At 33.4% G+C, this 27,568-nt stretch overlaps 1 protein-coding gene across 13 annotated transcripts; it reads left to right on the forward strand.

Annotated features, from left to right (window-relative positions):
- The first annotated feature begins 1,788 nt into the window (after positions 1-1,788).
- On the forward strand, positions 1,789-27,481 carry LOC143193559 (phosphatidylinositol-3,5-bisphosphate 3-phosphatase MTMR4). Of its 13 annotated transcripts, none has more exons than XM_076399837.1 (17): positions 1,789-1,966; positions 3,009-3,298; positions 3,354-3,555; positions 3,769-3,944; positions 4,043-4,283; positions 4,336-4,523; positions 4,584-4,787; positions 4,844-4,952; positions 5,014-5,256; positions 5,314-5,555; positions 21,554-22,096; positions 22,913-23,029; positions 23,098-23,266; positions 23,318-23,425; positions 24,188-24,271; positions 25,080-25,285; positions 25,532-27,481. In XM_076399837.1, the coding sequence occupies exons 2-17, from the start codon at positions 3,012-3,014 to the stop codon at positions 25,767-25,769; spliced, it is 3,357 nt and encodes a 1,118-aa protein (XP_076255952.1). In that variant the 5' UTR covers positions 1,789-1,966; positions 3,009-3,011; the 3' UTR covers positions 25,770-27,481. The 13 variants fall into 13 exon arrangements, with proteins under 13 accessions (XP_076255952.1, XP_076255956.1, XP_076255959.1 ...); XM_076399841.1 differs by having other exon boundaries at positions 23,170-23,266; XM_076399839.1 differs by lacking the exon at positions 1,789-1,966 and adding an exon at positions 2,381-2,506.
- The last annotated feature ends 87 nt before the right edge of the window (positions 27,482-27,568 follow it).

Raw genomic sequence — 27,568 nt, forward strand, 5'->3', positions numbered from 1 at the left:
TTTGTAGATAAATTTATACTAATTGTTATAGATTATATTTATATTTATCTATTTTTACAGATTATATTTATATTTATGTATTTTCAAATATATTTCTATTTAATTGAATTTTATTTAATAAATTTATTTCAGGAAAAAATGGTTTTTTGTTTGAATTTCATTGGTCCATTAAACATGACGTTAAGACTGTCACGTGCTAAACATTATTAATGAGACAATCAAATGTCTTCATAGTAAGATATTTTTCTTACAGGTGCCTATAATGGAGATTTAAATTGACCAATCAAATTACCTGAATGGCCTTTTATGGCGCCCTCTGGATGTTGGGCAAAGCAAAACTTTGCGCCAGAGTCCCCTATTGAGTTGCATCTATCGTATCAGCTGACGGCAAATGTGTATATCCCCCACTGTACTATTTTTCCCTATATGTAAATACTAATTTAACATGTCGGCAACGTAGCAGTCTATCTGACGTCATTTAAATTTATATATATATATATATATATATATATATATATATATATATATATATATATATATTTTTTTTTATCTGGGTTTATCTGGACTGGACCTACAGCTTAACTTGGGCCCGAATCACGGTGGTCCTCAGCATTAAGCAAACCTACCGACTGGCGAGTGATCAATTTATTAAATCATCCCAGAAGACATCCGGTCTTACCCAGCCTGATATTACTGGCGTGACTGCCATCGTTTCCCTTGTCGGATTTTATTAAACTCTTCTCGCATAAGAACAATCAAAAATTTTAAACAATCACAAACATAAATTTACACGTCCATGCCCTAGCAGGATTGGAACCCGCGGCTATCGCAACGGTAGGAGGACCGTCCTATCACCTTTACCACTGCGCCACCAAGCCGCCTTTTTAAAATTTTTAGTGAGTATTATTTATTTTTTGTCGTCGGTTCAATGTTTTGTTAAAAATATTTCATATTATATTATTTATATTATGTATATGAAATGTTTGTTATTATTTTTCTAATTTAACCGTTATTTAATAGTTGTATGAATAATATTAATGTTTATAGTCAAATTTACTATTAACCTAAGTTTTATTTTGTATATAAAAATATGATGTTAAAGGTAATTCCCATGATACTATAATCCGTAGAAAAATAGCAGAAACTGTTTTATGCTATTAATATATCAGGCATATAATAAAATATCAGCTAAAACACGAATATGTCACGTCTCGCTTTAAATATTCTTATTAAAACCCATTCATATAGTTCGATAAAATCTTTTTTCTTTTAGCCCTGTAATATAAATTTAGACTAATCAATCAAACACTACCACCTTTAATTACCAGATTTCAGTATCTCCTTCCAAAATTTAACCAAATTCTCTAATGTTATCTATCGAGATTTACTCTATGTTTATAGTACTGTTTCATTTAGTTTAACACTGTATTTTATGTGAATCATTCTCTGTTATGTGAAGAAATAAATGGGAGTTGGTACCATTCTCTTACTAGTTTATAATGAAAAACTGAAAAAACTGTCAAAAATCGTAACAAATGAATAGCGCCTATTTTTTCTTTAATTAGTCTTTAAAAATAAAAATTGGTAGTGATTCTAGTGTTATCTAAGACGTGATGGCCTAAGAAATTGTTTATGTACGAATCCGACACTGTTCTTTACTAGCAATTTCACATGATTTCTGATTAAAATTGGTCCATGTATATTTATTATTTCAATGTATTTTGGCTTGCATATGTTTACAAAAGTTCGACTATTGCGCAAAAGAGACCGCCTAACTCGTGCTTTGACAATAAACATCAGTTTCGGCCATATTGATTGACACAAGGTCAATTTATGTGTGTTATCTTATAGTGACTGAGTGGCATATTTATATTTATTATCTATCTTTATTATCTCATATAGTAGAAAATGAGTTTATCTCCATAAACAGTTTTTCCATAAAATTTAACATTAAAAAAAAATTAAAGTAAGTATAAATTTGACCACCACTTTCACCTATTGAATTTGACATTTCTATTGAATACATCCATCAAAAAATATTAAGTCTCCAGTACTTTGTTTCTGAATTCCATCTATTTTTATTATCTCTTACTTAGTAAATTTATCTAGATACTTATTTCGATTTGTATCTTTATGTCCTTTACGAATATATATATATATATATATATATATATATATATATATATATATATACATATATATATATATATATACATATATATATATATATATATATATATATATATATATATATATATACATATATATATATATATATATATATATATATATATATATATACATATACATATACATATACATATGCTAAATAGCTTTATCCTTGTCCCACTCTAATATGTAGTAAACATTTTTATTCAAAATATAATTTTACTAATTATTTAGCATATTCTATTTTGAAAAGATTATATATTTATTGTCAATCTAAAAAATTTTAATAATGATATATGTGTCTATTCAGAGTGAAATATAGATTTAAACAAACAAGGTAAACACATGAATTGCATTTTATTTGTTATGATTTTGATTTTGTGCCAAATCCGGCTTTGCCAAAAATTCAATACAATCAGTAACAGGGCAAGTTTTCCTTGCATTTGTAAAACTATGTTCTAAAACCTAAATTTTTATTGTTTATCATGTCTATAACCCCATTGTATATTTATTTTTTCTATTAATTACAGGAAAATGCACTCTGGTTATCTAATACATTATTTAATTTTCAATAAGCCTTTTCAAAGATATATATTGAACTTTAAACTTGTGTCACTGACCAGTAAATATTTTTCAATTAACTTTTCAATCTTTTTACTTTATTTTGGAAATGTCAACTGATTAAGAATAGAGCTATTTTTGTATTATTCTTTGTAAAATGGTACAGTTGAACTTAACATTTTAAATAGTTTATTTTGATATATTGGTTTTTATTTAGTGATGAGTATACAAATACCTTTACTAACCATTCATATTGACCATTCAACTTTTTATTTCAGAAAATGGACCCAACAGATCAGCCAAACTCAATATGTCACATACAATCTATTCACATGTATACTCTTCAGCCACATGATCCACAGAAAATTCCTCCTTTTATTTTATTAGATGGTGAAATGGTACTTCATATGGGCAGTTCAGTTGATGGGATTATAGTTATTACAAATTATAGACTATACATACAATGTGGAGAAAATCAATTTTATATTCCACTTGGATTAATTGAAATTGTTGAAATTAGAGAATTATTCTTTTTGCAGTTATTCTGTAAAGATGCAAGGACATATCGGTAAGTATATATATATGTATATATATATATATATATAGAGTTGTTATTTTGCTAGATGTACATTTGAAAATAATGAAAGTGCTCTTGAATGGTATGATAGAATATCTAAAGCTACAGAAATTAAACAAGGACAAATTCAACAAGTTTTTGCCTTTTATCATTGCATTTGGTCTAAAGAGAAAGGCGGTGCAGAGGTAGCGTTAAAAATAGAAAAACAAAGATGTTACACATTTGACAAGAATATATTTGAAAGTGAAGTAAGTATATGCAATACTGTTGCTTTTATATATTTGAATAATAGTTGCTTTGAAAAGTTACTATAAAAAATGTTTTTCTATATACTTTAGAAGTAATTTATCTTATATCCTAAATGTCATTTTATGGTATTTTTATGCTGTATATAATTGAACATATTAAAAATGTTTTTTAATTTTATATATGTTATTCTAATATTAATAACATTGATCTAGATGATTAGAATGCAGTTTCAAGGAGATTCATGGAGAATTAGCAAGGCTAATGAAAACTATAAATTATGTCCCACCTACCCACCTTATCTTTTAGTGCCCTCTTGCATTAATGATGAGATGTTAGAGAGTGTAGCGAAGTTTAGAAGTTCACGTAGAATACCTGCTGCTGTGTGGAGGTAAATAATATGACTTTATTATGTTAAATTTTTTGTATTTATTTAAATGAATGAAATCTTATGAACATCAACATATATTTTCCTAAATATTATTATAGGCATACAAAAAATGGAGCTATTATAGCAAGATGCAGCCAACCAGAAGTTGGTTGGCTTGGATGGAGATCAAGTGATGATGAAGATCTTTTAAAAGCTATATCTGAGGCATGTAATTTTGATAGAAATCCGCCTACAAATAGTTGTAGTGACAAAGATTCAGTTCTGTCGCATTCTCCTGGTTCATTACATTCTGATGAATCATTGCAGATAACTGGTGTAGTTGAAAAACATGAAAATAAGGTATATTTTATGATTTATTATTATATAAATTACTTATTTTTCCTTGAATTAGCTACTTATTATGGATGCAAGGTCATACACAACGGCTGTGGCTAATAGAGCTAGAGGAGGAGGATGTGAATATGATGAATATTATCCAAATTGTGAAATTACATTTATGAACTTGGCCAATATACATTCCATTAGAAAAAGCTTTCATGCACTCAGGCAACTATGCATGTCGTCGGCCGACCAACCCAAGTATGAATTATACATATATATGTAATGTATGTTTGTATTTGTATATTATATATGTTGCAGCTGGTACAGCCTTTTGGAAGGTACTCGTTGGCTGTTGCATATGTCAGGTCTTATTAAAGCGGCTGTAACATTAGCTACAGCAATAGAAAGAGATGGACGCCCGGTTTTGGTCCATTGTTCCGATGGCTGGGATAGAACACCTCAGATTGTAGCTTTGGGAGAGCTTTTATTAGATCCCTATTACCGTACAATGGATGGATTTAGGTTGTTTGTTTATTAATACATATTTACATATATACCTATTCTTTCTATTTTTTTAGAGTTTTAATTGAAAGAGAATGGTTGGCATTTGGTCATAAATTTGCAGATAGATGTGGCCATTCAGGTGGTAGCTATGATTTGAATGAAAGATGCCCTGTATTTCTTCAGGTAAATTTCTTCAGGTAAATTAATGTCTGCATACTGACTTTGAATGGTTATTCTATTACAGTGGTTAGACTGTATTCATCAACTTATGATACAATTTCCAGTGGCTTTTGAGTTTTCTCAAAATTATCTGGTAAAACTTGTTCAACATACATATTCGAACTTGTTTGGTACCTTTTTATGTAATACCCAAAACGAAAGAAGTGAAGTTGTGTTGGGGAGAACATTTTCAGCATGGGAATTTTTGAATTCACCATCATTTAAAAATCATCTCTACGCGCCACCGTCTGCTACTGGAACTAGCAAAGTGAGTTTAAATACGCTGTAGTATTGATGTAAATGTACTGTTACTATTATATTAAAGGTTCTATGGCCTAAAACAAACGTTCGTGAGCTTCACCTGTGGACCGAAGTGTATCTCGGATCAATGGAAGCAAATTTTACTCCAGGCGAAGGATCAGGAGGAGCTTGTCCAGGTCCTCCTGAGTTAAATGGTCATACCAGCATGCCTAAAACTCGTTCTTATGGAGACTTGAGGAATGCAGAAGTTTGTCATGAACATTATGGTGGCAGAAGAAGTAGTGATCCAAGCATAAATAGAGATCTGTAAGTAATTACAAATATTTTTACATTATTTTATATATTTATTGGGAGTACAAATAAGTCCACTCCATTTAATAAAATAAATTATATTATACCAGCAATTTATGTGTATTGGGAGATGGCCGTAGAGTTCTGTTATTGAGCTAACACAATTGTTTATTGAGTATTATAGGTTAATTCAATGCAGCAGTTTTCTTACTGGAAACAAACAACTTCAGAGCCTTGAAGATAAGTCTAGAGTAGCATAGATTTTTCTACGATTTCGGAATTCCTGCTAATTATTTTTGACAGCTCTATATTCTAAACAATTATGCACAAATTGTTCACACTACACTAGGATTTTCTACAGTTATCCGATATTAATTATAAATTCACATTAAGTTGTTTCCACTCTCAACGCCTTGTCTTAGTAATTATCAATATCGTATCATGATCTCACATTCCAAAAGTTTCATTCAGTCACGTGCCACTATTCAAGCCAATAACTAAACTGTTAAGTTCCAATCTATCTAATACATGTCCACGATTCCACCATTTGTCAATTTCTTCTTCTGTGAATTTAATTTATTCAGACTGAAGGTGTTATTGTAGACAATGCTTCTTTTTACATATTCACACAGTGTTTGCTTGTATGTTCTTCTGTACCTGCATGTCTCTTGTAGTAATTCTTTGCCACACCCCATATTGATTTGAATCGTTTTAATATGCCGTGATAGGGAGGAAGACAGTACTCTGTAGCTATATTGTTCAGGCATCCGTTCCACCGCGTTATTTCAGGCCCTTTTCTAAAAAGTTAATTACATAAAACGCAATTAAACATTTCATTTATATTTACCTTTGTCGATCCACCTGTTGGGATATTTTCCACCATTCTGCTATGATATGGTGCATTTTCTATAACAATAACTAATAGTTCCTCTAAGTTCTCTCAGTTTAACAGGTTAATTTTTCCATGGTTGTCACCTTGACCTTGAAAGAAAACAGTAACTCTGCTCTAGGAATAAAACCATTCATGTTTCTAGTAGGAAGAATGATATATCTGCAATGAATTATTATATATAAAATATTATGATTAACAAAACCTAAACCAAGTTCCAACATTTATCTTTTTTCATCAGCTTTTGTTGCCTTTACATACATTTTGATTAGCGTCTTGCCAAGAATGATGCACTGTCGAATAGATACACAAATCCAAATTAACAAATCTTCCGTATCAAAATCGTATTCTTTTAAAATAAATGCCTGGATGTTCCATTAGGCTTCTTTGTGGGCTATCTTTACATCATTTAAGTCCTGTTTTTTAACGGTGTATCAAGGGATGAAATTCATCCCTCAAAGAGCTGCATACTTCTTAAGTTTTTTGTAGATAGTTTTCATTAATAGTAACAGTTTTTTTAAATAATTGTATTAAATTATTTTTATGTCAAAAAATTATTTTTTTAGATTCGAATTTGATTTCGAATAGAGCTCTCTAACTCATTTTACTGACAAGAAAGGGCCCTACTATCATATTCCTGTTCGCATGGTTATGTTTTCACTTTATTGTTAATTTCTCCTATATAGTCGTGAACATTTACTGAAATTAAAAAAGAATAATAAAACGTTAGTTTGTTATTGGTAATCGAAAAATTAACAAATTATAATGAAGCTGATGCGACAAATTGAGGTTATAAATTTATATTAATCCCAGTAAGTATCTATTAATATACTGTATATATTACTGGAACAAAATTAATTCGAAAACAACTAAAACTAAACTATGCATGAAAACTATAGCCCGTTCAATAAATTAGTGAACTAACGTTATCTGAATTGATGACGTCAAAATGTCGCAATGTTGCCCCATCAATTCTGAGTTTTAGTTTATTTTGGCTTTGACATACAACAATATTCTAATTTAAATAAAATAATGAAACCAAAATACTATTGTCAAATACAATTTATTTTAAAAGAGCATAAATGTATGTATATTCTTGTATCCTTCGTTGCTGTTTCCTTGTCAAGTCATTTTGATATCATTGTATTTTTATTTCTTCTGTTACTACCTGTGTACACTGTCTTGGATAAAATTAATCACTGAATTATTCCTAATGCATTTACCATATCTACAAAACAGTTAGTATTCATCCTCTCCTCATACATTCTAACTTAATGCTCATGTATAATTCTGAACAATTACACACATATCTATGCAAATAAATCATTCACACTCTACAATACAACTTCCTACAATTATCGTATATTAATTATATATTTCCTATTCAAGTTTTTTTGTACATACGTCATCAAGGTGTTCCAGGTATTGCCTGTCGCAATTTCTAAATTCGTTTTAGAATCTGACAATATTTTGCTTCTCATTCTTTTCCAGTTAAAAAAGATACAGTGCTGTCTGATTAGTTCGAACACGTAAACGATGAGTCTGTCAAAGTCGTCCGATTGTCAGACGTATGCAAAATTCTTGCAAAAAATGCAAAAAAGCAATAGTGATAATAGAGTATAACTCTAACCTATAGTCCACTCAAAGTTTATTTGTATATGCGTTATAGAAATTTGTGACGTCAAAACGTCGCAATGTTGCCATCAACTCTGAGTTTTAGTTCAGTTTGACTTTGACATATAACAAAACTCTAATCTATATAAAATAATTAAACAAAAATACTGTTATCAAATATAATTTATTTTAACATTGTAGTACAACTCATGCATATACACAGGTATAATAGTTGGTAGGGTTAGAATTGTTTTATTATATTTACATTGAACTCTTTTCCACACCACCCATGAGGTAGAAGTTCTATGCGCTTTTTTATGTAGTGGTATCCCCACTGAATTCTGCCTAATGCATTTACCATATCTACAAAATAGTTAGTATTCATCCTCTCTTCATACATTATAACCTAATGCTCATGTTTAATTCCGAACAATTACAATCATATCTGTGCACACAAATCTTTCACGCCCTACAATATCATTTTCTACAGTTATATTCTACTAATTATGTGCATACCTTTAGTTGTTTCCACTCCCATCACTCTGTCTCTGGAATTTCAGCATTATCATATATCCTATCAAGTTTGCTTTAGTCACTTCCACTTTCCGAGTCACTGTCGAAGTCAATCGTTGAACTGTTAATTTCCAATCTGTCTAAAATATGTTCACGATCCACCATTTATCAATTACTTCTCGAGTTCATCCAAACCGAGGGTGTTATGGTTGACAATGCTTCCTTCCACATATCCCTAAACAGTTCTTGATGGAATATCCTTCGAGACCAGATGTCTATTATAATAAGTCTTTGCTACCCGTCATATCAACCCACAACAATTTGAAATAGTTCAGTTTTTAGCATAGTCTCTTCAAAACTCTATTCATGTTTTGAAAGCCATTCCATCACTATAGCCTTTGTTAATGTTGTTGTGCTAGGATATGTCCAAAATAATAACTGATGATTCTTCCAGATTTTTTAGCAATTGATTTTCAAACCATAACTTATTCTTATTCCCTGCATGAATATATCTGCAATTAATTATTAATAAATATGATCAACAAAACCTAATCAAATGCTATTGTAACTTTTACCTTTTTCCATCAATTTTTGTTATCTTTACACTTTTTTTTGTGACTGTCTTGCCAAGAGTGCTGCAATGAACCATTTTAAAATATCCAAGTTTCATCAAGTTACATAAATTCAAATAATTTATCTTCCTTGATTATATTGTACGCCTTTAAAAACTGAATTATTTTTAAGGCAATGTCTGGAAGTGTCATTAGACCTTGCATTCCTCAAAAAACTGCATGTCCCTAACTCTTTTATGTATACTTTCCAGACTAACAATTTTCTTTGAAATAATTTTTTTTTATCTTGTTTATGTCGATAAAATAGTTTGTGTACTCACTGTTCTTATACATTTCGTATATTTGATCTTGAATAGAGCCAATATCAAGATGGTCAAGTTTCGTTACCCACTTCAAGACGGGTTTTCTTGGTTGAATCTAACGCATAGTTCTTCATTTTGTAAGCGATGTTATTCACAGTGGCGACACTAATATTTAGCGCAGCAGCAACACGCTGAAAACATTTTCAATAAAATTGCAGCAACTATCCGTAAGCCGCAATCAATTTGTAATCCTAAAAGTGTTCCGGTTTATAACCTTTTGTAATTATAACTAATATTTCGAATAATTTTGGGTACGTCTGACAACCGGACTTTTACAGGCTAATTCGTTTACATGTTCGAACTAATCAGACAGCATTGTGCCTTTTTTTAACTAGAATAAAATGAGAAGGCAAGCAATACAATAAACATATTGATGACGCATATACAAATAAACTTTGAATAGACTATATAAAATATGGTGGCTGTATAATTAACTGTAGTTTTTAGATGTACTATAATGTTAAAGTAAATTATATTTAATAACATTTTTGTTGAATTATTTTATTTAGATTAGAATTTTGTTGTATGTCAAAACCAAACTGAACTAAAACTCAGAGTTAATGCGGCAACCTTTAATTACCTCACCTTTAATTATTTCAACTGTCACCACTCTGTCTTGAAAATTATCAGCATTGAGTCATAATCCCACATTCAGAAAGTTTAATTCAAGAAATAACTAAGCTGTTAATTTCCAAACCATCTAACATTTGATTCCACCAGTGGTCAATTCTTCTTCAATGTGTCTGATCGAGTTCATCCGAACCGAAGGGGTTATTAACCATTCCAGTTGCCAGTGTGAAGAACAATATATCTGCAATGAATTATTAATTAACGTTGTGACTAATAAAACCTAATCAATTATTATTCCAACATTTAATTTTTTCGATCAACTTTTGTTGTCGTAACACTATTTTTATTATCATCTTGCCATGAGTGACCATTGGATATATTGGGTCCCATTCTCAAACATTCACGTCTCATCTAAATACACATATTGAAATAATAAGTCTTCCTTGATTTTATTATATTTTTGAAAATTGTTTTGTTTTAGAAGCAATTCCTGGAAGTTTCATTAGACCTCTTTGTGAGTTATCTTTACACCTTTTAAATCCTATATTACTTAACAGTTTATAAAAGGATGCTCTGTATCCCTCAAAGAGCTGCATATCTCTAAGCTTTCTAATGGATACATTTCAGATTAACAAAATTTCCCCCGAAATTTTTTTTTTTTTTTTATTATTACTCTTCGTGAGTCCACAATCTGCCCTATTGGCAATAAGTATTTCTTCTGTTTATATTATATATACATGGCATGTAGAAAATCACTTCATTAAGCAATCTTCTGTATAAAATATTATCTTAATTAATTAGTCTTATTCTAATGCTTATTCTAAACTCTACATATGTCCAGTAATCAGATCAGATGGTGTTAAACGTTTTAGTCTACGCACTTCACTATCACGTCGCATATTTAGCTGATTAGCGAGTACATTGGGATGCACTGACACTCTTTCGAAGTACTTCACACAAACACGTTGGATTACACTCGTTATAGGTTCTAGAGGAATATCGCGTTGTATCACTTTATTTGAAATATAGTACGGAGCATCAACAATGGCACGCAACACCTTATTTTGGAACCGTTGAATGATGGATATATTGGATTTCCTAGCGGTACCCCATAGTTGAATTCCATATGTCCAAATGGGCTTGAGTATAGACTCATACAGCAATACCTTGTTATCTAATGATAACTTGGATTTGCGCCCAATGAGCCAATACATTTGATATAATTTTAGTCCTAGTTGTTTCCGTTTAGAGAGTATGTGCTTCTTCCAGGTTAGGCGTCGATCTAAATGCATACCAAGATATTTAACATGGTCTGCTTGGGGGAGTTGGCGATGATTGATATTTACTGGTGGACATGTTCTTCTACGCAGGGTAAACGTTATATGCGTGGATTTTGATTCATTGGCTTTAATGCGCCAGGTCCTCAACCATAATTGTATTTGCTCCAGGTGGGTCTGTAGGTTTATTGATGCTGTGACTGGATCTTCATGGGATGCTAAGATTGCTGTATCGTCTGCATATGTTGCCACAGTAGTTATTTTTGTGGTGGGCAGATCAGCCGTATACAGAAGATACAGTACTGGACCCAGTACACTACCTTGCGGAACTCCTGAATATATGGGATTTAATTCGGTATGTTCATCGCCTTGATTTACAATAAAATGTCTGTCAATGAGATACGATTTTAGTAGCTGATAGTCCGGATGAGGGAGAAGTTTCTTTAGTTTAACCTGCAAGCCCGTATGCCATACTTTGTCAAAAGCCTGAGATATGTCTAGGAAAGCAGCCGAACAATATCTTTTGGCATTTAGGTCAGCGTTTATTTGGTTTACAAGTCTATGCACTTGTTCTATAGTCCCATGCTTATTGCGAAAGCCAAACTGATGTTCTGGAATAATTTTTCTTTTTTCTATTATATAGTTTAGTTTTTTTATGTATAACTTCTCGAAAACTTTCGAGATTATTGGTAATAAACTTATAGGTCGGTAGGAGGTCACATCTTCTGGTATTTTTCCTGGTTTAAGTATCATTAATATTTTAGCTACTTTCCAGATACTAGGGAAGTAATTAATTCGTAGCATAGCATTAAATATATATGTTAATAGTTTTATAGCCTTTTCTGATAGTTCTTTTAAAATTTTGCCAGTAATTAAGTCATAACCAGGAGCTTTTTTAATATTAATCTCTCTCATTATTGTATGTTTAACTTTTTTGACCGTTAATTTCTCGTGCGGTAAATCCATTTGAAATGGCGAATCTAGAAAGCTAGTAATTTTATTTTCGTCATCTTTATGTAGCTGAGACTGGAAAGGTTTAAAAACATTTTTTAAGTGTTTTGAGAAAATGTCGGCCTTCTCTTTATTGCTTCTCGCCCAATTATTTTCGCTTGTTTTAATAGGTGGGTTATGCTGCTGGGATCTCCTAAGCTTTTTTGTTGCTTTCCACAACGAATAGTCTGTAGCCTCAGTTGATGTCAAGTTTTCTAGGTATTCTTGAATGCCTTGGTTCTGTTCGATTTGGATTAGATCTCTCAGCTCTTTTATGGCCCTATTAAATTTTCTTTTATTCTCTTCAGTCCTTTGCTGTTGCCAATTTCGTCGTAACCTTCTTTTTTCTGCTATCTTTTTCTGTATTGTACATGATATATGTGTATTTTTTCTTGGAAATGTTTCAATGTTGGGAGTCGCGGAATATGCTGCCTCCTGTATATTTTTTGTAAGATTTATTGCTGCTATTTCTATATCCATTTCAGTTTGTAACGGTAAGTTTAGAGAGATATTTTGGTCTAAGTTTTCTCTAAATGAGGGCCAGTTAGTTCTATTATTGCACAGAGAAGGGGGTTTATCTTTGATGGTAATTTTTGAAGAAATTGTTACTATTATTGGTGAATGATCAGAAGACAGGTCGAAACATGATTCTGCCTGACACTTTTTTGGATCAATATTTTTTGTAATACAGAAATCTATTGTATCTGGTTTTTTATTTCTGTCTGAAGGCCAATATGTTGGTTCACCAGTAGAGATATGTTGTAAGTTATCTATCCTTATGGCTTTGAGCAGTTCTCTACCTTTTGAGGTTATTATTCTTGAACCCCACATTAAATGTTTTGCATTATAATCTCCTCCTGCTATAAATCTATTACCTAGCGTACGGAAGAATTCTTGAAATTGTTCTGCCTTGTTGTTATGTTTGGGTGGGCAATAAATCGCAGAAATTGTTAATGGTCCATGGGCTTCCTCTATGGTTATACTGGTGGCTTGCAGGTAGTCTTTGCGGAATTTTTCTTTTTCGAAATGCTTTATATCATCTCGAATTATTATGGCTGTACCTCCATGTGCTTTATCATCAGGGTGATTTGTATGATAAAGCTTATATTTAGGAACTTTCAAATAATTTTTGTCCGTAAAGTGTGTTTCGGAAACCATCATAACGTCAATATTTTGTTCAATTACGAACATTTTTAGTTCCCTGGCATGTTGTTGGAGCCCATTGGCATTCCAGACGGCGATTTTGTAGCTATTGGTTTCAGGCATTAGGCAAGTTTGCTTACGACGGTTGTGAGTAGACCAAGCATCGTACTCATTTGATCCATTAGTTTGGCCATCATATTTTCTAATCTTGAGATGTTGCTAGTTTCAGTAGGTTGAGATATTGTCTCTCGTTTTTGTGCTGAACCATTTTCAACTATTTGGGCATAAGTTATGTCTGGTTGACTTGTTCTGGTGGGTAGTGGTAGATTGGTAGTAGTGGATTGTTTTTGTTGATGCCTTTTTTCCCTTAAGGCAGGATAGAGTTTCTGCTGTAGTTGCTTGTGAACTGCGCAACCCTTGTAGTTCGCTGGATGATTTCCGTTACAGTTGACACATTTCACTTTTTCATCGCGAACTTTACGAGTACAATCTCCTGTCTTATGTTCTCCTGCACATTTTACGCATCTATATGATTTGCGACAGTAAGTCTTTGTGTGCCCGTGCGCTTGACACCTTGTGCATTGTGGTATAATTCTTTTTATATGTGGTGGTTCGCATTTAATAATATTATTTTCCAATTTGGTGATTTCATACACCGCCTTATTGTTTCCATTAGGTTTTATGTCTATATAAAACATAGGCAGAGGTTTTTTTGTCGTGTGATGTCGTATATTGTGAATATTTACGACCTCGTGGCCTTTTTCAGCTAGTGCTACCTTGATGGTGTTAAAGTCCGTCCCGTGATGTAATCCTTTTAATACGAATTTAAATGTTCTCTCGGATTTTGGCCTGAATGTATGGTATTGGGTGTTTCTTTCATCTAATTCTTTTATAAGAACTTTAAAGTGATCCGCTTCGAACAATTGGATTTTAATTGTTTCATAGCTCACTGTTTTAATTGTGTAGTTCGTAGTAATGGTTTTTAATAAATCATGGATGTTTTTTATTATTCCTACCTTATAGACTGTTATTGGTGGTGGTTTGGGAACAACTTTTTCAGGGCTTGGTTGTATGTTCTCTTCAATTTCTTCCGACAGGTTGCTAAAACTGTTTTTTGTCTCTATCGGTTTCTGCAACCAATAGTCACTGATTCTTGTTTGTTTCCTCGCGATTTCTTCTTCTGGACTTCTCAATCGTTTTTTGTTAACGACTGTAGTCCATTCTGATGGTGGAGTTTGCGTTATTGCTGTTTGTTCTAATCTTATATCAAAGTGTGCAGGTGATTTGGTTGAATCGCTATTGTTTGCCATTTTTTAATTTTTAATATTTTATTTAATTTACTTCCAGAGGATAAAAAAAATAAAATAAATACATTGTTTATTTCACGCACTTCATTTTTCACTTACGTTATTTTAGCACTAGTTTTTTACTATAAATACAATAAATGAATTTCAAAAGGACTGTTGTAAAATAAGATGAAATTATTTTAAACACTAATAAAAATGAGATGCAGTCCTTTTGTCTGGTCACGTAAACACGTATTCACTACACTTTAGGTCCACTGAGAGACGGATAGCCGCATCTGTTATGCGTTTTTAACACTCAATTAAATAACCGTAATAAAATACTGGGTTTTTTTAAAGAAAGGTATCTTTTTATAGCTTGGACCGTATTGAAAATACGTCTTCACCCTACGAAGGTTGGAACTGAACTCCCCCCGAAATAATTACCTTAAATTATGTTTATATTGAAAACACTACTCACTGTTTTTATACATTTCATATATTTGATCTCCGATAGAGCTAACATCAAGCTGATCTTGATTCGTCACCCCCTTCGTATAAAAACGGTCTCCTTTGGGTTAATCCAACGTTATATTTCAAATTTTTCTAAGATATTCCAGGGACCGCGTCAATACTTACATTAAGTGCAGCTGCAACACGCTAAAAATATTTTTAATAAAAATCACAGCAAATTAATATTTAAGGGTAAAATTGCTTACCACTCTAACGAATTTTACCGGCTTGGTGGCGCAGTGGTAAAGGCGACAGGGCGGTCTTCCTACTGTTGCGATAATCGCAGGTTCGAATCCTGCTGTGACATGGTCGTAAAATTTATGTTTATGATTGGGAATCTGTTCTGTCTGGCTTCGGCACTTTCAATCAGATAATAATAAGCCGAAATTTATAATAACAAGCAAAGCGTTAAAACAACGTTTGTCGGTTTATAACCTGTAGTTATTATAATTAATATTTTGAAGAATTTTACAGATGTTTGACAAGCGGACGACTTTTATAGACTGATTAGGTTAGATGTTCAAACTGATCAGGCAGCATTCTATCTCCTTTTAGGTAGATTATAAAATGAGTAGAAAAATATTGTCGACTCTAAAACGAATTTACAATTTGCGGCAGACAAAGCATTAAACATATTGATGACTATATTGTTCACCGTTATTTTGAATAGATTTATATATTCTATATGTGACAATAGTAACAAAATTACCAGGATTGAGTTATCTCAAAGTCTACAATTATGCCATTAGGCAGATAATGTATAATGTATCATATATGCCATATCCTGGTTCCTGTTGTTTATTATTAAATAATATGATATGTGAGCATGTAAATTTGATATGAATATATAAGAGATATATAAGTATAAGGTGATACTATTGCTGACAATATCGTATATGTTGGAGTAGTATATAGCTGAGAAATAAATTTACAAGAGAAGAATCCAGATATACGAGAATATCCAAAATACTATGTATTTGACATCAATCGTATTTAACATCAACGTTGTTAACCGACTTCAAAAAAGGAGGAGGTTCTATGTTCAACTGTGTATTTTTTATGTATATTCACCGATTTATCCGTCAATTGTGGACCGCTTTTCAAAATTATTTTTTTATTCGAAAGAGTGCAGTTCTGAGGAGGTCCCATTGGAACCAAATTAAGATCTGATGGTGGAATCCGGGAAATCAAGGGAAATCTTCAAATTTCAAGAGCACGTACAATGTTTTCACATATTTTCTTGTCTAAAATTCTAAATTTGTGTATAATGTTATTGCTGAGATGGAAGACACAACTTCTCAACGGTTAGGAGTTAGTTGTATACTTTGAGTTGTATACTTTGAAGTTACTTAGTTTTTTTTTCTGGTCTAAAACCAGGCGGTGGAATGCATGATGCATATCTGATTGCGGAGACTTGTCATGGAGTAACAAGATGGACCGGGTTGTGTGGGACTGCATCTGGGCTTACCAATACACTAAACGGAAACCGCCTCACAGTTGACCCCTGTGAGTCGCTATTGCTACTGCATTAAATTTGGGGATATGGCATTCGCTAATCGGTAATCCTTATTCGGTCTGAGGACCCGGAGGAAAAACAGACTGAAACTAACTAGAGATTCGCGAACTTGAGTTAAGACATGGCTGGATGCGGTCGTATGGGGCAAAAGTTATGACTGCAGCGACGGATGAGGTCGTTTCAGCCTGGAAAAGGGGAGGTTAACGGTGACGTTTGTGGAAGGATTGAGATACGAAGTGCTTGATTTCTGACTTTAAGATTCTCCTGAGGAGCTTATTTTGGAAAACTTGAAGCCGTTTCACCTGGTTGTGTGTAACAAACTTGAGGTAGACATTACATCCGTAGAGGAGTAAGGACCGAATTAACATCTTGTAAAATAAGAATTTGATGGAGATGAGAAGTCTGCTAGAAGGGCAAATCAGAGAAGATAGCAGGTTTGCTATCCCCGAACCTTTCTGGATTTGGGAATGCGAACCGTACATCGGTCACGAAACACGCACAATGCATAACGTTTTTTATGGAAAATGATGGCCTGGGTTTTCAGGGAGATGATTTACAACCTTCAGAATTTCAACCACTTGACCGCATGATCGAGCTGCTTCTGCAAACGTTCTTGACTGGTAACCTCGAGCCTGGAGGCCATGAAGAAAGCAGTGTCGTCCGCCTAAAACGAGACGTCAATTTGCTCTTTTCTCGACAGATCTGAAATCAAGCCAAGAGGTTTAATGCCAGAATCGATTTGTTTTCGATTGGAAAGTGTTTTCCTGATCGTGACCTGGAAAGATCTGTCTGGTGGATAGGATTTGATGAGAGCGGTTAGGTCTTCTGGGAAGCGTAACTGCACGTATTTTGCGATCAAACCGTCGTACCAGACCTTGTCGAAAGCTTTGGTTAGGGTCAGGAGGATTGCTCCAAGTTTTTTAGGTTGGTCAAGAGCGTAATGGATGTGTGCGGCCAAGCGGGTGGCCTGATGGTCGGATGAATCAAGAGGTTTAATAAGCCAGAATCGATTTGTTTTCGATTGGAAAGTGTTTTCTTGATCTTGACCTGGAAAGATCTGTCTGGTGGATAGGATTTGATGAGAGCGGTTAGGTCTTATGGGAGGCGTAACTGCACGTATTTTGCGATCAAACCGTCGTGCCAGACCTTTTCGAAAGCTTTGGTTAGGGTCAGAAGGATTGCTCCAAGTTTTTTAGGTTGGTCAAGAGCGTAATGGATGTATGCGGCCAAGCGGGTGGCCTGATGGTCGGATGAATGGTGATTGCGAAAGCCGAATTATTCGTCAGGAATGATGTTGAAAGAGTTGGGAACGTAGAGTATTACCCTCTCGGCAAGCTTCGAGAAGGCATGACCCTGTAGTCTGATGGAGATGATTTTGTTCCTTTCTTGCCATAACCGCTATATGTGCCTGTTTCCAAGACGCCGGGAAATGTTACAGCTTCATGTTGGAGTTAATTATGTTTGCCAGTTCCGCGAGCTGCCTATGTGGGAGCTTTTTTAATTGGGTAATCGATATTCGGTCGAAACCCGGAGATTTTTTGGTTTGAAGTTTTCCGATCTTAGTCTGTAGAGACTTTGGTGACACGAGATGGTTGACAAGAAAGGCTGGGGTGACTGGCCTTTTAATGTAGTTGGATTCGTTGATAACAGTGTCGTTATCTTTAGGTTTGATGTTTTCTGCGGGAGGGAGGCATTTCATATGGGCCTCGTAGGTCTCTGCGAGGAGCTCGACTTTTTCTTGGTCAGCGACTGCGAAATTTCCTGTAACTGCTGACTTCAGGAGGGGATGACATTATGCGTCTTCCCCACGAGGCATCTAGAAACACGTCAGAAAGAAGGGGGACCGTCCAGTATTTGGTCCGCGAGAAATGAGTTCCATTTCATCGCTCGCCAGGTTGAGACAACCTCCCTGTTCCCCTTGCATGCTCTGTTCGTCTGCCTAGTGTCTGTAGCATCGAGGGTGAATCGTGCTAATCTGCAGAGACCATTTTTTATGCGAATTTTACGTTTAATAGAATTGGGAACGTTGTTTCCCCATGGTTGGTGTTGTGATGAAATTTCTTAGGTCTTTTTCTTGAATATTGTGAGTGGAACTTGAGTGGTGGCGCAGTTCCCGAGTTTGAGAAAGAGCGGACGATGGTCAGAGTCTAGTTCGCCAAGGACAGGAACTTCGGAAGGGCGATTTACGTCTTGAAGAATATCGTCTTGAATAAGAGATCGAGGACTCTTGTTGTGCCTTGAGAAGCTGAGCTGGAGTGATGCGTGAGTTCATCTGACAGGACAAGACCAGTTCTGCATTTAGATCTACGATGGCGTTCGCTCTGGAGCTCCCCCAGGTGGGATGGTGGGCGTTAAAGTCGCCACCTATTATTTTTGGTATTCTATATAGTTGAATGCAGAAGATTTCTTATGCAGTGATGTAATCACGAAGGGACGTTCTTGAGTATCAATTTTAATGGAGGTTGTTTCGAAGTTGTTTGCTGATAACGAGGGTATGAGCTCATGTTTGACTCCTTTTTTGACGAGAATGGCGGTTCCATCGCCTCGACCCGGGGTTCTGTCGTTTTTGTAGATAAAGAAGTGTTTTAAAGAGAGACGATACGAAGGTTTCAGGAAATTTCCCTGGATAAGGGCGATGTCGATATCGTAGAATGTCGTGACGTTTTCCAAATCTGCTTGCTTCCTGCGTAAGCTGTTTGCATTAGATGTCATCAGTACAAGAAATGTTGTCGGCAATGCGAGCGGGAGTGCCCGAAAAGGTGGCAAGTTGAAGCACTGCACTGGCTGGCCGTTTCCCCTCTGGATCTCGGCCTTCACCGTGATGATACCGAGTTTGGTTATGTAGACGATCTGTCGCTCTTCGCGAGGGACAACTTTGCACGAATTTGAGATGGAAGCCTTAATTGAAGAGAAGTTCACGTACCTCGTCAATGGAGAGTGATTCTGGAGTTGAGTTTTCTTTTAAGTTGGAAAACAGTCACGGAAGTGGTTGGCACTGTTTTTGTTGTGGAGGTTAAAATTTGGTTAGTGACTTGGCTACTTACCTGCGCAGGCTGGGTTGATCTGGTGGTGATTTGTTTCGGTGATGGCTGACCATCCTAGTAATCAGCTTGGTTTGCACTAGTCTGGTGGCGAATTTCGTTATAGAAGGCTGTACGTTAGTCTCTCGATTGGATGGATTGGGCGGCTGGCTTGGGTTTTGGTTTGGTTTGGAAGCAGTTGCCTGTTTCATCCTGTTGGCTGCCTTCGGCAGCTGTCTTTGCTGAGGTGGGATGATGGGCCTTTTTTCCACCAAGGTGAAGCCATCATCTGAGTCTTCAGTTTCATCCGACTGTTGTGCGCGTTTAGCTGGTGTCATCTGGGTGTCTGTGACAGCGGCAGTCTTCATTTCCATGACTTCTTTTTGAGATGATCTCATGAAATCTGTTACGATGGCGGTGAGGATTTTTCCAGCTTTTCTGTCTGTTTATGCAGGGCGTCGGTGTGTGCTTGGGCAAATATTTCCATTTCGGATATCGCAAAGTATATCTATTTGATTTCGAGGTCATCCTGCAGCTTTTCGTTGGTTATGTAGCGATAAGCATTGGCTGCGTTGGATTACTTGTTGGTTTAATGTTTTAACCCGTAGGTCCAACTTGGCTTTATGTTTGACTGATAAGCCAATCTCTTTAATTTTAGGTCAAATTGAGAGTATCTTCCGGCTCATCAGTACAGTTGCTTGACTTGTATCCATCAAGTGATATAATTAGGTTTTTGTGATTTCGCCGCAACGCAAAATTACCATGGACAGATCTGGAGCTTTTAAGCTGTATTTGCCAGTCTCTAGTCCACTTTAGATATTATTGAATGCTACTTGTGCTTACCGAAATAGGTTTAACTGTTGAGATGTCCCTTCATGCGACTACTTCACCTAAACTCTACTTCTACTTCGACTCATTTTCTTTTGGAAAGATATAATTTTAGCAGTCAATAATTCCGCGTTAGCAACGTGCTCATTTTGTAGATTAATCCCAATACCCGGTCAAAAGCTTGTGAGACGTCCAGAAATATTACAGGTCAGTATTTCTTTTCTTTGAATGCCTTTTCAACTACCGCTATTCTCTGTGCACTTGATCGATTGTCGAGTGGTTATTTCGAAACCCAAACTGGAAATTGCTATTTTTATAAATAGCCTATTATGTTTTAACAGTATTTTCTCAAATAAGTTTTATATCGTAGGTAGCGGCGAAGTAGGTCTGTAAGATCCAACTTCTTCTGTCAGTTTATCAGGTTTTTTAAGCATAATTATTTCAGCAACCTTAAAATATTCTGATGAAATATGATCAAGACCAGAAGCCTTTTTAGGACTGAGGTTGTTGTCAATTTCTGTGGCAACTTTCATTGAAACAGGATTTGTATCTATTGTAGATTCTATATCATTCAATTGGAACAGGTTAGCCAAATGTTCTGCGAATAATTCAGCTCTTCCATCGTTGCGTCGAACCCATTAATTTCGATCATTTTTAAGGGGCGGTACTATAATAATTGGTCTTTTAAATCTCCGAGTTGCTTTCCATATCAAGTAATCTTGGCTATCGGGCTTAATTCACAACGGCTAAATAACTTTAAGAAAGTTAAGTAAACACCGAAAAAACAATATGGCCGCGACTCGTCCTAATTGAATAACTCTATAACACGTGCGTATATGCTGTGTGTAGTATAGTTTAACCGATAGCATATGCAAACATTATTATTTTAAATGGTTTCATTATATATTCTTTTATTTTTCTAGGAAACTTTTGCCGCATGATCCATCTTCAGCAGTTATGCCATCTAATCATAAAAATAGTAATACGTTAAATAGAGGTTCAGATGTTGTACCAGATTTTTTACCAAGCGATCTTGAAGATAATCCTGTTGACTGTAATCAAGACTGCATTTTTAACACGCACATACATCCAACACCCAACCTTACTGATGATCAAATAGATGGTTTAGATTTTGTTGCTAATAATTGTCGGCGAGTTGAAAATGACAGTAGTGGATCCGAAGATGATGCACCGACATTTCACACAAATAGTACATTGACCTCTGAGATCCAGGTAAAAGCGGATTTTGGTCCTGAACCAAAGACAGGAGAGGCTGACGTGAAGACTGATCGAAGTATTTCGAAAGCAGAGGGAATATTGGAAAACAATAATAATTCAAATCGTAGCGATATAAGTAGTGCTAGTTCTCGGAGTATACACAGGGAACAGATTGAACAATTGTTGGATCTACAGAAATCAGTTGAAACGAGTACAGATACTTTAGTGTCAGAAAAATTAGTTAGTAGGTATGGTAAATCACTGAATTTATTTAGTGTTTGAAACCATTTTCATTCGTATAGAATTAAGATATTGCTTAATATTTGTACAAAAAGTATTATTTAATATGCTAGATACTTAATTTAGTATGACTTAATTTTTACAAATTTTTCAGTAATTTTATTTTCGTTTTATAGCGTTTTGAACCGTTTTTGCGTTAAGGCGTGGTGTATTGACCAGAACAAATGATAGAGGTTGTTTGCTTCTTTGCCCAGCAGTTAACAGGTTATATTTGATCAATACATGTAGAATTCCGCTAATTTTTTGATTTTCTCCATTTGATACAAACATTCGGAAATAGTTATTTGGGTGAGCTCTAGTTTGCAGCAGTTTGCCGGTTGAGCTTTCATCCAGAGGTTCAATTCCGCATATTTTTGATTCTGATTTCGTACAAGACGCGCTAAAACCGAAATTGCCACTTTTTGTCGCTACTTCTTAATATCTATATCCATAATTGCAGGTAAATCTTGTTACTGTGATCTTGTTCCTTGTTGTGATAAGACACAACTTTGTCATCGAGAACACTACTAATTGCAAAATCGTTTATACCGTCATGTAACCCATGTACATTTTTTGTTTGGGATTACGAAATCTTGCGTAATGAAAAACGAAAATTGCGAAAATACCTATATTACAAATATATATATGCAAAATCCAAAAAAAATGCAAAAGTTAAGTCATAAACCTAGTATATAGAGGTTAGGATAGGAAATGTAAATTTTGCATACTTGAAAATTCAGTAAGTTTTTATGTTATATTGTATATATATTGCATAATATTTTTAGTTCATCTCCAAGAGAATATAACGGTTTTGAAAAAATCCAGAACCCAAATGAATCTATAGAAAAGGCTCAGTGTAAAGTATGTTCTCAAAATATAAGGATTTTCAAGGATAATTGTAGGTAAGTGTAAGGTGTAACCATTATTAGTGCACTTTTAACATTGCCATTTTAAACTGGACCATTTTTAGTTCTAATTTTAACACAGCTTCCATTTTAAATGGAAGAAATATTTATAATCATGACCATATTCATGTATATAGAGAGCGACCCAATCTTTGTCAATTAGGAGAAGATGGCCTAATGGTTCTTAAATCACCCGTTCAGGAGAGATTGGATCAGATATTAGAAGCTCATAAAGTAAGTGTTTTGAATTAACAAAGACAAATTCTGTATTTTTGTATTTTCTAGTGGAAAGTGGAATTGTTGGAAAAAGAACTGCATGCCTCTAGGCAAATCTTAATAAAACAAGCTTGCCATAAGTGCCACATTATCGATAGTGAAAAACAGGATGATAGCGTAAGTGTTACAATGGAAACGGGATTATTTATTCAAAGCAGTTTAAGTTAAATTATTAGAAAAATATTATAATTAAATTAAAGATAATATAGAATATGGCAGATATATATTTATGTTCTGTATAGAAATAAGTTTCCTTCATTATGAAGAAGCCATCATTAATAGTGCCTATTTCGAAATTCGAGGTTTGTCAGTTACATGAGTTTTGAAAGTTGTGTGGATCGACCCAGAGTCGTTTTCATGATTTTGAAGGAAGATATTTGTCGTACGGTCGGCCGTTTTTTTGTAGCATTTTTCAATTTTCCTTGATTGTTATAAATTTCTATCAAACACAGTCCCAGGATGGCAATTTCTAGCTATTGAAGCTTTTCATTATTTATTTGCGTTCGCATATGCAGTGCGAACGTTTTTTGTGATTTTTATCAGAATATTATATATATTTGTAAAGATATATAAAGTTATATTTTATACTGTTGTTTTTTATTTCCCTCCAATAAGCAGAATAAAAAAAACACATGGAAACTTATTTATGTACCTAACAACATAGTAGGGTTTATGATCATTTTAACCTTTTATTATAATGCATAGGTTCTTAGTCGAATTCTAGTATTTAGTTTTAATCAGAAAAAATATTTTCTATGTATTAATACTATTGATATATTAAAACTGCTTTGTTTAAATATAATTGGTTATATGTACTAAATATATTAATGAAAGTTGCTCCATGAGTTGCTCTTCTTATAGATAATTATTTTTGTTTAGTGTAGTAGTTCAGTTACATCATCTTCAAGTAGGAGTTCATATTCTTCAAAACGTTCGCATCGAATTTTCATCCCCAGCCGAGCCGTAAGATCTAATTTTTTTTTCCCATCAACTAAAACGACAGCTTTTGGGTTTTAGGATTTTACTAATTCGTGTCGGCTTATATATTTTGACATTCTACTAATATGAAGTGTCATTTCTTTTTACGTAGTGCAGTAACTTATAAATGGTGCATGTTTGTAACTCCACATAAAATTTATATTCGAGAAAGAATGTAATTGTTAAATGTTGGTGGTCTGGAAGATTTTTGTCGTACCTACAAAGTGACAATATTTTCTGTCAAATTGCCATCGATGGTAGATATCCCAAAGAGTATGTTTTATAACAAAATCGTTTCAATTTAAAGTAAAAATTAATTCTATACAAACTAAATAATAAATCATGTAGTTGCCTTTTTCATTACAGAAATGTTGTTTATTTTGTTATCATTTAGCGTTGTTTAATGAGAGTGAGTTTTGTTTTACTGTTACTCCATAATTATTTATATTTATTATTATTAGTTAGTAATATTTTAATATATCATATATTAAAAAGCCAATAGTCTATTATTATTTCTGATTTAAAACATAATTCAAATATTTTTAATATACTCACTATGTTTCATTAAAAATTTAAATTGTACCTGTACAAAAAGAAATTTTTATTTTTATTCAGAACTTATTTACGTTATTTCTCCTTGATTTTATTATTGAATAAAAGTAGGAATAATGGAAAAAATGGGAAAGAGAGTAGCTTATTTAATAAGATATTTGTTACCTACTTTAGACGACACTCAACCTTATTTTCTATGTATTATACAAACAAGGAGATTCTACTTTTATACGTTTTCCAGTGTTCTGTAGTGGAATCGATAAATAGTGCAAGTGAAGGTCAAGCCTCGGGGGGCGAATCTCTTCGATCAGATTTATCTTGGGTAGAAGTAAAAGATGGCATATTAGCAGAATGTCAAGGTACGTTATGGGTACCTGATCATGCGGTGAGCAGATGTACAGGATGTGGAATTGAATTTTGGTTAGGAAAACGACGGCATCACTGCAGGTAATAATAATAAATAAATTTCTTACTTTTAATATTAGGGCCGACTTTCACTGTTATTTGTTGCAATAAATATGTAGATTAATAAAAAATTTTGACAGTCTAAATTTCATACTCAGTTGAATTATTATTTATTATGGTTATTACTTATTTATTGCTTGAATGAAAATTAAATTTAGAAGGTTAGATACAAAAAGTTAAGTAAAACCAAGTATTATTTTGTTTTGTATTCTGAATTTATTGTTTCAGGAAATGCGGCAAGATTTTCTGCGCAGATTGCTCCGAACACGCAACTCCGTTACCATCAGAACAGTTATATAATCCCGTTCGTGTGTGCAGTGGTTGCTACTCAGAATTAAGGCGGTCAGACCGTCCTTCTCCACCCAGTCATACCACCGAATCCCCCCCTGATCGGTGTAAACGTTTACCACAGGGTCCGCAAAGCAGTCAGCGCATCAACACTGAAATAACCGCCTCCAGCAATTAAAGCTTTTGATTATTGAGTTATGACCGTATAGGCGGACGTGCACTTGTGATTTTGAGTATTGAAGATGGTGTACCACCGAGAACATCATAGACTACAAGTATTATCAATAGAATTAGTGCACGGAAGTCGTTTGCTTGAGGGATTATTCACGAAATTTAAATAGATGTTACAAATGCAAAATTATCAAGGAAATAATTTAGTTTGCACTTAATAAATACATTTTTATGTTTTATGTGGGTGATGTTTTTTGTTTCAAGTCATAATTTATTATAGATATCTATATGGCTGTTAATTTTAAGTTATCTCAATTTACGAAATTAACACTTTATTTTATCAACATGTTTGAAAGTCCGTCCCCTATATACAATAATAGATTATAAGTAATCCAACTGAAATAATTATCTTTTCACATAATAAAATAGTGTATTCCAATATAGATTCTACAGTAATACAATCAGTTACTTCAATAGCGGAGTTATATATAATTTTGTAATATCGAGTTATTACACTTTATTGTAATATTGTCAAATGATTATTTAGCATTCATTATTCTGTTACTACAATATATTTATTTACGATGATTTGAATTTAAAAAAATCACCCAAAGCAATTTTTTACTAATTATTGTTTTAATGGCTTTGGCAAAATTGGCTACTAATATATACTGTATAGGCAAAACCATACTCTTCAGAGGTAAATAGGAAAACTTTAGGAATGGTTTAAAGTATACAAAAACTACACAAATCAGTTTTGGTGGATATGTGCCTTTATATGTAAGGAAACAAAATAAAAAGGGAAATTACAATAAACTTACATTTATATCTGAAAGATTGGTTACCAAAATGATTGTTGTATAAATATGGTTTATTATATTGTGAAAATATTAATTATTTTATAAACAGAAACAGCCCTCAGCAAAACATGTACACTGTGATTGAATGAGATTTTGAATAAAATCTAAAAAAATTATACATTATTTTTAATAATTAATTTGCAAATAAACTTTACGAATTTGTTTTATTATTATCAATAAAAACATAATATGTACAATTACCAATCTGATTATGTATATATATATATATATATATATATATATATATATATATATATATATATACATATATAATATATATATATATAGTTTGATTTTTAAAAGAACTTTTGATATGTTGATGACGTTGAGTTCAGCTTGTGTAACCCAAAGATTACACAAGCTGAACATGACATTGACATCAACGCATCAAAAGTTCTTTTAAAAATCAAACGCGGATGAAAGTCCATTGTAATATACCATTTGTAATTTGTAGATTGGTTGTAATATAAAGGAAGGATGGAAAATACAAAAATACTGTATCCAACACAGTGCTGTTTTTTTAAAATCTTATAACAGTTCCTTCAGCAGTTGTACATTTAAAAAAGGCTTATTAGATATGTTTTAATGAAAACCTTTCGCATTATTAGATCGTTTAGTTACTTTGTAAAAAATATCGGACAATATTTTATAATTATAGAATAGGCCCAATGGAAAGTGCGAAAGGATTTATCAAAAGCTATTCAATGATATGAATTTGTTTTATTTTTTTAGCAAATAAAAAAATAACAGTACACTTTGTTAACATCTAATTAGTGCATTTAAAATTTAAGCTATTCATAGGGTTATAATAATGATTGTACTTTATTTTAGTTGCAAAATAAAAAATATCTTTAATTAATGCGTAGTTTATTTAATCTCCTTAAACACATTTACTTGTTGAAAAATGTTTAGCAATATGTACATTATAAATAAACTTTCAAAAAGT

The sequence above is a fragment of the Rhynchophorus ferrugineus genome, unplaced genomic scaffold (genome assembly GCF_030347505.1).
Source record: "Rhynchophorus ferrugineus isolate W39M unplaced genomic scaffold, kcgeb_rfMv2 rfM3, whole genome shotgun sequence".
NCBI lineage: Eukaryota > Metazoa > Arthropoda > Insecta > Coleoptera > Curculionidae > Rhynchophorus > Rhynchophorus ferrugineus.

Excerpts from the sequence above, each read along its gene's own strand:
- LOC143193559 (XM_076399835.1), top strand. Across the intron at positions 23,426-24,187 it reads GTGAAAAACAGGATGATAGC|TGTAGTAGTTCAGTTACATC; the intron begins GTAAGTGTTACA and ends ATTTTTGTTTAG. Across the intron at positions 24,272-25,079 it reads TTTTCATCCCCAGCCGAGCC|TGTTCTGTAGTGGAATCGAT; the intron begins GTAAGATCTAAT and ends TACGTTTTCCAG.